Here is a 13,508-nt window from a genome sequence, read left to right on the forward strand (position 1 = left end):
ATAGCTTGGATATTGGACAATGGGGAGCGAGGGAGGGGAGAAGATAGCGAGTTAATTGTTCTGATCTCCCCTGATGATCATCTTTGTGCGCGGGGAGGAGAATAGAAGGCCAGCTGAATGGGCTCGCCGCTAGTCTAATTGGCAGGACATAAATGGTATTTATTATGCGGGCCTTCCAAACCCTGATTGTCTGCAGCACAAAGCTCGCCTCTATTAGCAGGGTGCTGGCTCTTACTGGTCGATTTGAAATGACCCCACGCTTTAACCATTTATTAGATAGACTGGAGGCCTACTCGTGTGCCATGGATCTCTCTAATTGGTGTGTTTACCCCTGTGCTGCCTCCTCAGGCGCTAACATTGGGATGTATTTGTTTAAATTTTTGTCCTGCCGGGTTAATACATTTAACCCCGAAACATTTGAGCTGTGTAAACTGTTGTTAGACACCAGCAAACCCCTTTTTGCACTTGTGTGAACCCACTTTAATAGACAATCTCCACGTTCATTAGAACTAGAGGAGTGGATATTGAATTATTTAACACCCTGCTGCGATAAAGGTAGCCAGGCTGAGGACTGAGAGTGTTTACTTCTCTTCGTCTTATTTCTTAAAAACATCAAAGCCACATATTGTCTCAAACTCCCCCACTGGATAAAAGGATCTGTCACTGACATGTTTAAGTATGACGAGCACCACCTCAAAGGCCTACTTTGTGTCGTTCTGAGGGACCGCGGTGCTGAGCCCAGAAACAAATGTAACGTTGGTTTAAGAGCTGGGATCAGATCCCCATAGTCTGGGGTTACATGAGTATGTCTGTGTAATTCTTGCCGGTGATTCGTCCCGCAGTAAACTGTGGAAAAGCGGGAACAAAAGGATTTGTTGGGAGTCAGCGGAGGTGGAGGGGTTGGTGGAGGAGGATGAAAAGCTCCTGCTCTTTGACCCCCGTCAGTAACCCGAGTCACACCAGAGTTCTGATAACAGGAACCGAGCAGATTAGTCACTTTCCTGCGGTCAAGTGAGAATGCTGACGAGCATTCTGATGGTTAGGTTGATCATTTTCTACAGTTCTTTCTACTGTAGAATTAGAGTCATTTTGTGGTTAAAATGACATATACAAAGTGAGTAGAGAATATTTTCTTCACAACTTTAAAGGCTGCTTGTATGATAAGTATATACTGTAAGTCTCAAAGAAAAACTGACACATAAACTTGTATGAAATTAGCAAACCTGAACATTTTAATGCCAAACGAGTAAAACTGAGCATTTTTGCAGTTTTTTAAGACCAGCATGACCTGATAGGGAATTTGTGAACAGATCATAAGATTAGCATTGCAGCAAAGAGGCTTTCCAACCTTAAAGACTTGAAACACATCGAATAAATTGTCAGAAGACAAGTGGAAATTTCATACAAAACATATACTGCAAACACACTCAACAATTAGAAGAACTGTTTGGTTGTTGTAGAGGCAATACATTTATTTCCAATTATTTTGAGTTTGTAATTGGAAATTGTTAACTGTAGGCAAACCAATAGAGGAAAGTGATTGATTTTTAGACATTTGAGGTGGATGAGATCGTCTTCACATGTAAGTATCAGCCAATCACTGATCTCCCAAAATGTAACCAAAAAAAAAAAAATTTGAGCCAATTTGGTGCACCCCTATTTTAAATTAAACAAGACTAATATATTTTTTTTCCACCACTTAAACACTTTTTGCATTTTTCATTGAGAAATGAAAGACTCCTCTTATGTTTTCTATCAGAAACACACTTTTTGGCTGAATGAAAATAATTAAAATTTTAAATTCACCGAGGTTACGAATGATTTTGGGCATAATTTTAAAATAACATCACTGCTGGAAGCCAGATTAAAATCAGATTGCAGAATGAGAACCGGTGCCGTCCCCTCTGCCTCACCTGCTTGATACACTGCAGACGATCATTGGTCTGCTGAATGTGTCTGTCCATCGACGGAATCGAGTTCATGTTGATTGTCCCCGTCTGGCCTCTATCTGCCAGCCATTAAACTGGAGAGTTCTGTAACAGAAACACAGACAAGTGTTAAGGCTCAGCTCCAAGGGAAGCTGCTGATCACATCACTACCAGGATACAGACTCTTTCTCTCGGTCTCTCACGCTCTCTGTGTAGGTGTGTATGCAGTGAGTCCAGCAGGGGGATATTGATTTGGCAGGTGACAAGCACCTCACAGAGCCCAAAGGATGACATTCTCTCTCAGCTCCTGTGACACCCTTAACAAGCCCAGGCGGTTGGCCCTGTACACCTTTGGAAAAGACATGCTGGACTTAAGGCAGGATGTCTGGCCGTGTTTAAAGCGCCTCTGGGTGAAAATGAACTGAGGTAGGGAAGGACACACACACACACGCACACACACACCCGCAAAAACATGCAAACATAATGCGTCAAACCTCACAGTCTGTCAGCATTATCTCAGAAAACTGCATGAAGCTCCTCCATCCGGCTCTGTGGGACCATTAACTTGGCATGTGGCTCTCTGTTTACATTACTTAGCCATTATGTAATCTTTGGTTAATAATTATCTGTATACTGGGCCCCGACATGCTCTACATATCTATCCCTCTCCTCCTCCTCCTCCTGTACTCGCTCTACCAGAGTTCTCTAACAAAACTCCTTACAGCGCACTATTGATTCTGAAGCCGGAGCTCATGGAAGCCCGTACTCTTTCTTTTCATCCTGAAGAATAATTTTTCATGTAGGCCAAACAATGGGGTTGTGATCTGACATACTACACAGGATTATCGTGAGTAAAAAAATAAAAAATATTACAAGCTGAACTGAAGGTTATCAGTTTTGCCTCTGGGAGACTGATTTAATGCTGCGCTGAGTGTCAAATAAATATTACAAAACGGTTGTCGGCTATAACTCAGAATGACCTGCATCTCAAAGTGGAGGGGTTAGTGAATTAATGGGCACATTTATGAGGAGTGAAGAGCGTCCCCTCCTCTCGCCTCCCCACCATCCTTCCATCTACTGGTGTCTCCATCTTTCTTTCTGCTGCTGCAGGGCCATCTCATCCCCCACGCTCCTCCCTCCCCTCACCATCTCTCTCCATTACCAATCTCACAGTAAGAAATTTCCCTGCACAAAGTACCTGTGAGATGACGGGAAAGAGTAAGAGAGGGGGAGAAATAAAAAGAGAGGAGGCAGCATGCTGCACCATACTGATAATGCTCACTTAGGGGTCTCTAGCTGGATTTAACGGCAGGGCCGGTAATCTACTCCACTAGACAGCTAAAGAGCTTTTATGCTACCTATTGGAGCTGCTCATGCCTGTACTTGAGAGGAGAGAAGGGCACATGAGTGCATTCCTCTCCATAAATTAGAATGCTCATAAAGAAAAAGAGACATCTGAGGATTTTTTTTTTCTTCTCTCCAACTCCATGTTTGCCAATGAAAAGTATCTGTTTGCTCACATTTCTGAAGTCCTACAATCCACTCGCACTAAATAATGTTGTGATGGGAGGAGTAGAGCATGTTGATGACATAGGATGTACAATAACATAACTGGATACTACATGATGCAATTTACAGTACTACATAGGACAATATGATGTAATAAACACTTAAAATGACACAATGGGATATTAGTTAATAGAGGGTGGACTCTGGATGGGTCACCAGTCCATCACAGGGCATATTTCTTTTATTAATTTAAAATAGTCTTACATTAAAAATAGCGATCATATTGTAAGGAGTCGTGTTATAGACTGTCATAATTTGTTTTTGACAAAACACATAAAGTGTGTTCTACAATTGCTTTTGGAATTTATTATGTGTTTCCAATTAAAGTTGCTGCATACAGTTTATCAATTAATAAAACATCCACTTTCAGTAAAATGACACATATATATGTACGTTTATTATGTAAGAAAAATTGAGGAGACATCCATTGCCTCGCTATATACCCCAGTTCTCCCACATCCTCTAAGTGTCGCTAGACAGAGGACTGATGCATGGCGACCGCCGTCACCCTCCACCACCAGCAGGTGTCTCCCTGGCCCTTCAAAGGCCCAGCCAGTGGCACAAAGAAGGCGGAGTGGTGTTACTTTAAGCCTTTACAAGCTCTACAAATCCTCAGCTGCTGCTTCCTAACAGGGCCCACTCAGCCCAGCACTGCCTGTCTGACCTTGTGGTTATTGATGAGCGAGTCGACCTGCTCTCTCCGGCTCTCTCCTCTCTTCGCCTTCCTCCTCTTCCCTCTCCTCTCCCCCACTCCATGTCATCTCTCTTACCTCCAGCAGTGAGTTAAAATGAGGGGAAACAAAGGTCTGAGTGTCATTCACCTCCATGTTTTTTCAGTTAAACACATTTTTAACAACAGTTTTGATCCACACATTGGCATCTATTCGCTTCTTAAGCTCAAAATTATAGTGAAAATATGATGCGAGTGTGTTGGGGAGTAATTGAATTTCCAGATATTTTCTCTTCCTAATTAACACCAGTCCTTTGTTACATCTTTTGTAACTAACGAGAGCCAATTTAAAGATTAAACCTCTGATGCAGTGCAGATAATAACAACAAGAACCAATTATAAGCCTCAGCCTATTTACATGCTCTTTTCAGATGTTATCATTCCTTATTTTCTCTGTGCCTCTCTACCTGTGATCCTATTGGATTCAGATAGGAATCCCGTCTGCAAATTGCACGGCAGGCGTTGCACAACAAGTAGAGAGCTGTGGATTCCTACACAACAAAAGACACATGGTGTGGGTGTGCGTGTGCATGTGTGTGAGCGCGCAAGAGACCGGAGTGGGAGGGAGGCAAAGGAGGGAGACCCGCTTTCCTTCCCCTATTCAAGCGGGAGCTAAAATATATGTATTGAGTGGGAGCTGTAATAAAACGAAACGGGTGAGGAGATGCAGGCCGGGAACAAATATGAAAGGCAGTGGAGTATGGCGGCAAGGCGATGGAGCACCACCGGAGGATTGGATGAAATTATCTCTTTATAATCAGGGGGCTTCTGCATGGCTGCCTCCTCCATTGCCCGGTGACAGATGAGGCCTAGCCCCTTCAAATGGGCTTTTTCGGCTTGCTATCAAGTCCACCTCTGGGGTAAAACAATGTTTTCTCTCCTGCCTTGTAGGACTACTTTAAAGCTTTGTTTCCACTCAGCACCCCGAGAAGCTCTGCACGTAAGGCTTGAAAGTGGCCGCAGATTTAATTTAATGGCAAAATTGAGGGGCGAAAGGGACCCAGTGACAGTGATGCCAAAACAGGTCACTGCAGCGCAGTAAAACGGGGCTGAACTGCCAGTTAGGGATGAAAACGTGATTTAAGATCTTGAAATATCTTGCTTACTTTTTTTCCAACATTGAGAATCCATTGCCTACATAAAGGTGGGAATATGGCGACCGGATGCCATGCTGGCCCATTATACCGACCACACACACTCTCACAAACCCTCACACATCTCTCACCTTCCCCTGAGTGCTGGACCTGCATCATGATACCATAACAACACCCTCAGTCACTCCTAATGTGCTTTACAACAACACTACAGGCAGGGTGTTACACCTCCGCAGAGCAGTGCGAAACAACCCCCACAACCGGCACACACGTACACACACACACACGGACACACACCTCAGTGATTGAAAGCTACTAAGCCAAGCCCTGCTGACACTATTAAAACAGAGCAAGGTGGCCTGAGCAAAGAAATCAGCATCACTCTCCTGGACCTTATGGGGACACACTGCTCAAGGTGATGGTGTCCCTGTGAGTCATGTATTGTAGGTGAATTAAGCAATAAAGGAGTAATCTGCGCCATCATTGACTCGGGTTCGGCTGTTTGCAGCACTTGCTCTAGGGTGATAAAGATGAGGGAGGAGGTGGAGGAGAAGGAAGCATCTCATCACACTCGTGATTTTAATGAGCTTTGATTCTGAGATGTGTCTTGTTTTCTTCCGACTATTAACTTAGAAAACCCCCCGCCTACATCCCCCGTCCTTTAATTATCTCAGCATTGTAAAGAAGCATTTTTTTTCCTCTCTCCCCCAAGTGTTTAGCTGAAGAGGGCACCTCTGGGACTCCAGGTGTCTGCCTGGTGAGTGGCCAGGCAGGGACAAAGCTGTGTTTGTTGGATGGTGGAGAAAGAGGATGGAAATGTGTACGAAACGCTGCCGTTTCCATTGTTGCTTTGCAGAATGTGCCATAATCCCCCGGCAGGCTCCATCCAGAGCTGGCACGGAGGATAAAATGAGCTGCCCGTCCCACCTCCCCCTTCCTTTGCTTCACACACATATGGACATGCAGCCACTCCAGTGCACGTGCACGCTCTCACACCTCCCCACATGGCTCCCTAACAGGCTTGGGGATGGATTTCTTTTATTTAATGTGGTTTGGTCTGCAGATCCAGAGGCGACCGTGAACGAGGGCGGGCTTGCCATCGTGCCACTTCACCCGTACATAATCTAAAGGAGCCCTGCTGCGACGGTCGCTGCTCACTGATCTCTCCCGTTTTCCCTCTGTCTTTCTCAATCTCCCACATTCCCTCCCTCTCTTCCTTCCTTCTTTGCCCTCTCATTTTCTTTTTTTTTTTTTTTTCACGACAGCTCACATAAGCAAGCCTCCCGGATTCCTGCGGGAGCCCCACGTTCAGTACACAGAGATTGTTCAGCCATCAGGCACATCTGCAGCATGATTAGAAAAGCAAAGGGAGCATGGTGGTGGAAGCAGGAGGGTGGGATGGTAGAAAGGCCACCTCCTCCCTTACCTTTTTTTTTTTTTTTTAATAGAAGCATAAAACAGAGGGCCGGGATCATAGAGGGGCCCAAGCAATATCTCTTCTCTAACCAAGTGTAACGTTTCACCAAGTCTCAGAGGGTGATTTCCATCTTAATATCTGCAACTAAAAAGCACGTCAAGGAAAAGTCGTTAAGGAAAAGTTCTCGAAAAGCTTAATAGCAAACAACCAAAAATTTTAGGGATAGGGATTTAGTGATCCCTGATGATCCCTAGGGACAAGAGCATCCAGCTGTTCTGGATGAACTGCACACAGTAACTACATTTAATTATATACTTTATTGATATGTATTGACATTCTCATGGACCCAGCAATGGGGAAATAGTAAAAATTCCAATACTGACCAAACAGACTATTTTTTGAGTCTTTAAACATGTTTGGTCAGAATTGATGTCACAATAATTCTCAAATGTAATTTCAAACAGAAAATGTCTGCTTTGATTTCTTCCCTATTTTCTCACATTATGGTTAGGAGTTCCTCAGTGCTACACATTAAACCCCGTTATCTAAATAACTGGTTATGAGAAAAAAAAAATCAGTTTGACTGTAGAAGGCCTGCTATACTGGAAATGCTCTTCTCTGCTTCAGTGTACTTAACAAATGTCTGTTCCCTGAGTCAGAACAGGAATATTTAAGCACACCTTAAGTACTTTGATATTAAGCACACTAAGTCAATTTTAATGGAAAAAATTTATATGTTCTGTAAGCACTTAGTCTGGATATAACTTGTACTTCTATTCTTCGTGTTTAGCTTAAAGTTAAGTGGTGTAATAAAAACTCCTCCAATCTTTCTCCTGTTTACAAGAGCCACATACAAGCAGCATGAGGAGCAGCATGGCAGTCTCTGCCTCTCCTGTTTGCCCTTAAATTCCTCCTCAAAACAGCTACTCTTTTAATTTCCTTCCACCAAGAGCATCAGAGAGGAGGGGTAATCCTCTTGGGGCATTGGAGGCAGCAGCACAGATGAGCCACATTTCAGTGTGAGCACCACCAAATGCACAACAGCGTGGAGCTGTCCAGCGAGCCTCGCGAGTTCCTCTCCGTCAGCTGTGCGGTTCACCCACTCAAGCCCCTCGCTTTTCTCCTCCGCAATCCTTGAGGAATTTTGGAAGTATGAGAGAATGATGAAACTGATGAGCTGAAGTCTGAACTTGCAGCTATTACTCATTGCTGCTTCCATCATGCCGATGCAACGCTATCGTAAAAGTCTAAATGTTAGCGCACAGAGTAAATTCAGTCTCATTCTTAGTGAGTGATACTGGTGCAGATATTGAAGACTCCCTCATTCTTCACTTCATCTATTCCTCCCTGTCTCTAGGTATATTTTTAAGTGTCCCTCCCTGTGATTGGTAGTTCATTTTTCCATGTGCTGCGCTTAATCCGGCCAGCTAAAACTTTGAAATCGGGCGTAGGTCACAAAGAGGAGATATTATGAGGTCTGGGAGAGAAGCAGAGAGAGACTGATATCACTTGGGGGGGAGGAGTGACAGGCGAGTTCGCAGAATGCATGGAAAAGAATTCAAAGAAGGCTGAGAGCAGAGCGTGAGCATGCTTGTGTGCTCAGTGCCTTACAAGTGTACAGAGCAAAAGAGTAGCACTGATAAGCTTATGTTTTTGCCTAGGACGGGTTGGCTATGTTGCCCGAGGAGACAGAGGACCTCCTCTTCTCCTTTGAGCTGGAGATCTTCTGTCTTTTGGTGACTTTGAGTGAAAAGGAGAAGAGACACAGAGAGAGTGAGATTTTTAAATAGTGCATGAGCTCAACCCGCTCGGACACTGATGGACAGCGGCAACATGAGCTTTCTGTTTCACCCAGGAAGCCTTGTGAAGACACGCCATTAATCTGCCAGACCTTATCGTGACCTTACCAACATCTCCTGCAGACACATTCCCTTTTCTCTTTCTCTGTTGGAAGGTGTAAGTGCAGACGACTGACTACACCTATTAGATATGTTGCTTGTTATATTAACACTTGTCCATAACATTGCAGGAATAAGAAGCTGCAAGGCTATAAAAGACATTATAATTGTTCTTCTCCTAAAAGTCTGTCCTAGCATTTTATTCTGGATTTTAAGAGCCCACTTCGGTTTTAAAGTAGGAGAAAGAATGTAAGCAGCACTTTCAGGCAGCACACACTTTGCAATAAGATTAAGGAGATGGCAGATAACCAGGGCATCTCAGGTCATGAAAGTCATGGACCAACTTTTCCTCATGCTTACAAATTTCTATCATTTAGTAATGTCTCAATAAAAAATGTAGACAAGTCAAGCTCTCAAAAAATCTCTGGTGTGCCTGAATGTGTCTGTACATTGAACCTGTTGATGAATCTCAGTAACGTATGCACATAGACATCCTGTATTTCAACATTGTATTGAAATACAAAGACATTGCATTTGAACGGTACACAAAAGACAGATCAAAAGACAAACAGCTATTTCTTAGGTGGCAAAGTTTAGCAACTTTATGCAGGAAAAACTGGGACATGTTTACCTCTGGTCTGTAAAAAGGTTTTATTGCTGTAACGCATGTAAAAATGTCCTCATTGATAATTAAGAAGGGCATTTGCAGTCTGACAAGCCATTTTCAAAATCAATACATATCAGATCATTTATACTCTTTATATTATTTTATGGTCTTTTGAGAGATGCTAGGTGCATGCATAATCCTAGGCTTAGTATTGTCTATTATATGTTGCATGACTTTGTGTTCTTGTGTTTATGATGTAAAGCACTTTGAAATGCCTTGCTGAAATGTGCTATACAAATAAAATTTGATTGATTGGTCACAATTTCAGAACCTATGTATATTTCTAACCTTATTATATTAAAAGAAAATTTTTGTGTGTGTGTTGGGACCATGAATTGTTAAGGTAATAAATTATGAACATTAATGTAGTTTTACATGTGTGAAGTGAACATAGAACTTGCTCTTGTATTTTAAAATTTTTGTAATGTAAAGTAAAACTAAGCTACTCCCTGTCAGAGAATGATGGGTGAAAGTTTTGTATTTTGTCATGAAATAATTTTTCTACTAGCTAACGCAAAACGTTATGAAAAGGTTCAATTTCTATTTTCTGAAAAAAAGAAAATCTGATTTTCCATATCCACAGCCCCTTTGATAGCCCTCAGAGAGCACTGATTTCATATTAACAGTCATCAGTCCCTGCAGAGAGGCGACTATCGTTCCACAAATGTGTTCAATTAAAGAGCAGAGAGCTTGGAGAGGGGTAGCGAGAGGCTGTTCCCTGTGCCTGTTTGATCTGGATTTACCTAATTGGTCGATGACGACACATTACCAGACAGGCAGGCGCTTGATCCGCAGTCAGCAGCGAGCCGACCTTTTCCACCCTCCCCATCACCAGCGATGTCCCTCACGCCCCCTCCGTGACCAGACGGCCTGTGTCTGCATGTAAAAAAAGGAGAGTGTGGGGTTGTGTGGGTGGAGGGGGGTGAGTCGTGTGGGAGGGGAGCTGATTTAGAGGCCAGGAGGCAGAGCCTGTTGTAAATCTGTGTCACAAATCTTTCTTCTGGAGCCACGGGGACACACACACAAGCATGTGATGAATCCCATGTAACGTGTCTGACCTCCACACCCTCTCTGGCTCTTTTTGACTCCATGCAGCTCGCCGTGCTCTGGTTGACCAGATATCACGTACAGTCGTGTTTTGATTGCCTCGTGAAAATGAATCGGGAAGCTTCTCATTTCACATTGAGCTGTGAAGAATGCCAATGTGTCAGGGGAGGAAAAAGGAGATTCTCCAGAGAGGGGGATACTCAGCCCAGTCCTCAGTCAGCACTAACATTTACTCATTGTGCATCAATATTTTTGTGTCCTTCTTTCTATCTGCGTCAGTCCTGAGTTATTTCACTGAGTGTACATTACTAAGCTCATGTTGCAGCTCAATTTGTGAAGTCACTGCATTAATGAAATCTAGCGGCAAATCGGGGAGCTTGTTTACAGTCTCAGTGGTACAGATGACATGTTTCTAAAACAGTATGCTTCTTTTTATATAATCTTACAGCTGGCTAAGAATAGCATCAAATGAATGCTGAATGCCTGAATTGGAAGCAGTTTACATGAATTATGCCATTCAATTCTTAAGCTGTCATCCGAAGCAAAAGCAACATAATCATATGCAATTTCTGCAATAGGAGATTGCAGCAAAAAACAAGCCTTCAGCCTGTGCAGTGTGAACCGAGATGGTTTCTATTCATTTAAAGCACAGTCATCTTGCCTCTGAAAGCGGGCCACTAAAAATGAACCAAGGCCCGGGTCTTATATGTTTTTCCATCTCAAAATGCTTAGTACAAAATTGAAGTTCAGAAGAGATTTACAGCAGAACGTTCCACAATCAACACCTAAAAGTGGAACCTCCAAAAAAAAAAAAAAAAAGCCACAGACTGTACTGTCGCAGATTGATGACTGGATGAATAAAAAACAGTGAAAGATGTTCTGGGTTAGCAATGTGTGTGTATTTAAAAAAAAAGAACATTGAGGATGAAGAAAATGGGACCTGGAAAAGTTGTCCACATTTATTAATATTAGGAAAACATGTAAATAATCCATCAGACTTTCTAAGACATTTATAGATTGCTATGAATGCCTGAATAATTTCTGTACCACAAATGTTCACTTGACTTTGTGTTGAGATGCAGGTTTTTACACACTTCCTTTGGTCATTATCTGTGTTTTCTATATCTATTTGTAGGTCATCGTGTAGTAGATTCATGATGGCTTACTGCACACTGGGTTAGCAGTAGGTCATCATGAATCCAAGTCACCAATCTCACTTAGGTATCCAGTAACTAAGCTAAGTGCTGTATTAAAACCACAGTGGATAAATTTCAAGCAGCAGGTCTATTAAGCAGGTCACTGGAGACTAGCTGATCCCAGCTAATGAACTAGCTAACACCAACTTCTTATATTTCTACTACAAACTAGAGCCAAACACCAAAAAAAAGACAATAAAAACTACATCATTTTTGCACAATTAGCACCAAAAACTTCTTACTGGCCAGAGTTTACTGCGTTTATGGGTCCTAGCAACACCTCCTCACTAAGCCAGGGCTGATTAACAGTATCAATGTACCCCAGTGGTCTTAGACAACATTCCTCGAGGGCCAGAGTCCTACTCACTTGAATTAATTGGTGAAACTGCCTCACTAGCATACAGTCAAGCTTTACAGAGCTCTGCTAATGAGTGAATATTGAAGCCAGGTGTGCAGAAGTAGAGAGACACCGTTGCAGGACACTGGTCTTTGGGGTCTGAAGACCACATATGTGCCCCAAACCAAAGTTTTAAAAGTTATTGTTGAAAAACCACAACATATACAGCAGAGATAAAAGTGAATTTAATGGCTCAAGGAAGGCTATGATTCATTTCCTTTGCTTAAAATAACAAAAAATCCAGCTTTATGGACATTTTTCTGATCATTAAAACATGGAGTGCCACCAATATCTTGAACTAAGGTTATTACAACTGGCAAGCTGCGAACAGCAGGTCGAAATGACTGCAGGATGGCTAAACAAACTAATGAACCATATCATATTTTATTTATAGTTGCACAACAGGCACTTGGAAACTAAAATGGGAGTTTATTATTCTTGTTCAGCAAAAGAAAAAATGTTGCTTTTTTATTTGGATCTTTGTTTTTACTACCATGTAGTATAGTTGTAGATCAGCATAAGATTCTAACTGTTTAACTGTAAGTAAAAAATAAAAATACACAAAAATTGAAAACAAAATTGCATAACTTCATGAAACTGGTTTTATTTCAACCAGCTGGCCAACCAGCTTACCACATGACCAGTTTTAGTTTGAAGCAGTGCTATCTCAAAAAAGTAAACATAACTGTTGCCGTTTATTACGCCCCAAAACATTTAGCAGCAGCCAAATTAATCTTCAATCTGAAATGTATGCTTGTTTCAGCTGACTGACAGGCAGTTGCAGCAATTTCTGGGTGCGGTGATGTTACAGCTGGAGGAAACTCTGATCCAGTCCAAAACCTGATAAAAATAACATTACATCCATCGTGGCACTTTTATAACAGCTACTATTTGTACATCTTGATTCAAGTAACCAATCCATCCCTGCAGTGAAACCATAAAATCATGGTATTTCCACTAAGGGTTATGATACTTTAAAATCTGTGCCTGGTTGAAAGATAAATACACAGGCAGACAGAGAGGGAAGGTGTTAGGGCGGCAGCACAAGGAAATAGAGGAGATATGTAACTTGCTGGATCAAAAAAGTGCAGGAAATGAGTGCAGCAAGAGGTGAAAAAAAGGGAGAAAAACTTCGTATCCTTTTGTTTCTGCCCCTGAAAAGTGCTGATCCATCAGCAATTACAGGCCGGCCGGGTTATGAAACTCTCTCAGTGGTCGGCCGAGATTCTGCTGCGGGTTACGCTGCCGAGCTGAGTTGTTGTGCGGGCCCTTTCCCCACCCCCTCCTCACCTGGCACAAACTAGAAGCCCAGTCTGAGCTGCTATCATTAAGGGCTGTGTGCAAATCACAACTTTGCATCTCCTTTTCCATGACTGCAAAGTTTACGCCGTCAGCAGCGAGCAGATATGCAAAGCAGATGTTTTCACAGACCCGCAGGTGAGCTTGATCCAGGAGAAGCAGAGCGAAAAGGTCCGCCGCAGTGGTACAACTACACGCGCAGCCGCGAGACAAAGGCGAGGGCGCACGCTCACATGAGTCAGGACACGAGTTAAAAAGTGCTGAAC

The 13,508-nt window shown here is 42.7% G+C and overlaps 1 protein-coding gene across 1 annotated transcript in view; it reads right to left on the reverse strand.

Moving 5' to 3' along the window:
* The window catches only part of LOC129367939 (zinc finger MIZ domain-containing protein 1-like), a 113,430-nt gene that overhangs the window by 33,278 nt on the left and 66,644 nt on the right, over positions 1-13,508 (reverse strand). Inside the window, exon 3 of the mRNA XM_055042645.1 lies at positions 1,914-2,033. Within this exon, the coding sequence (XP_054898620.1) occupies positions 1,914-1,982 (69 nt within the window). The 5' untranslated portion in view covers positions 1,983-2,033. The remainder of the gene's footprint in view (positions 1-1,913; positions 2,034-13,508) is intronic.

The sequence above is a fragment of the Poeciliopsis prolifica genome, unplaced genomic scaffold, assembly GCF_027474105.1.
Source record: "Poeciliopsis prolifica strain line A6 unplaced genomic scaffold, Auburn_PproV2 SCAFFOLD018, whole genome shotgun sequence".
Classification (NCBI taxonomy): domain Eukaryota; kingdom Metazoa; phylum Chordata; class Actinopteri; order Cyprinodontiformes; family Poeciliidae; genus Poeciliopsis; species Poeciliopsis prolifica.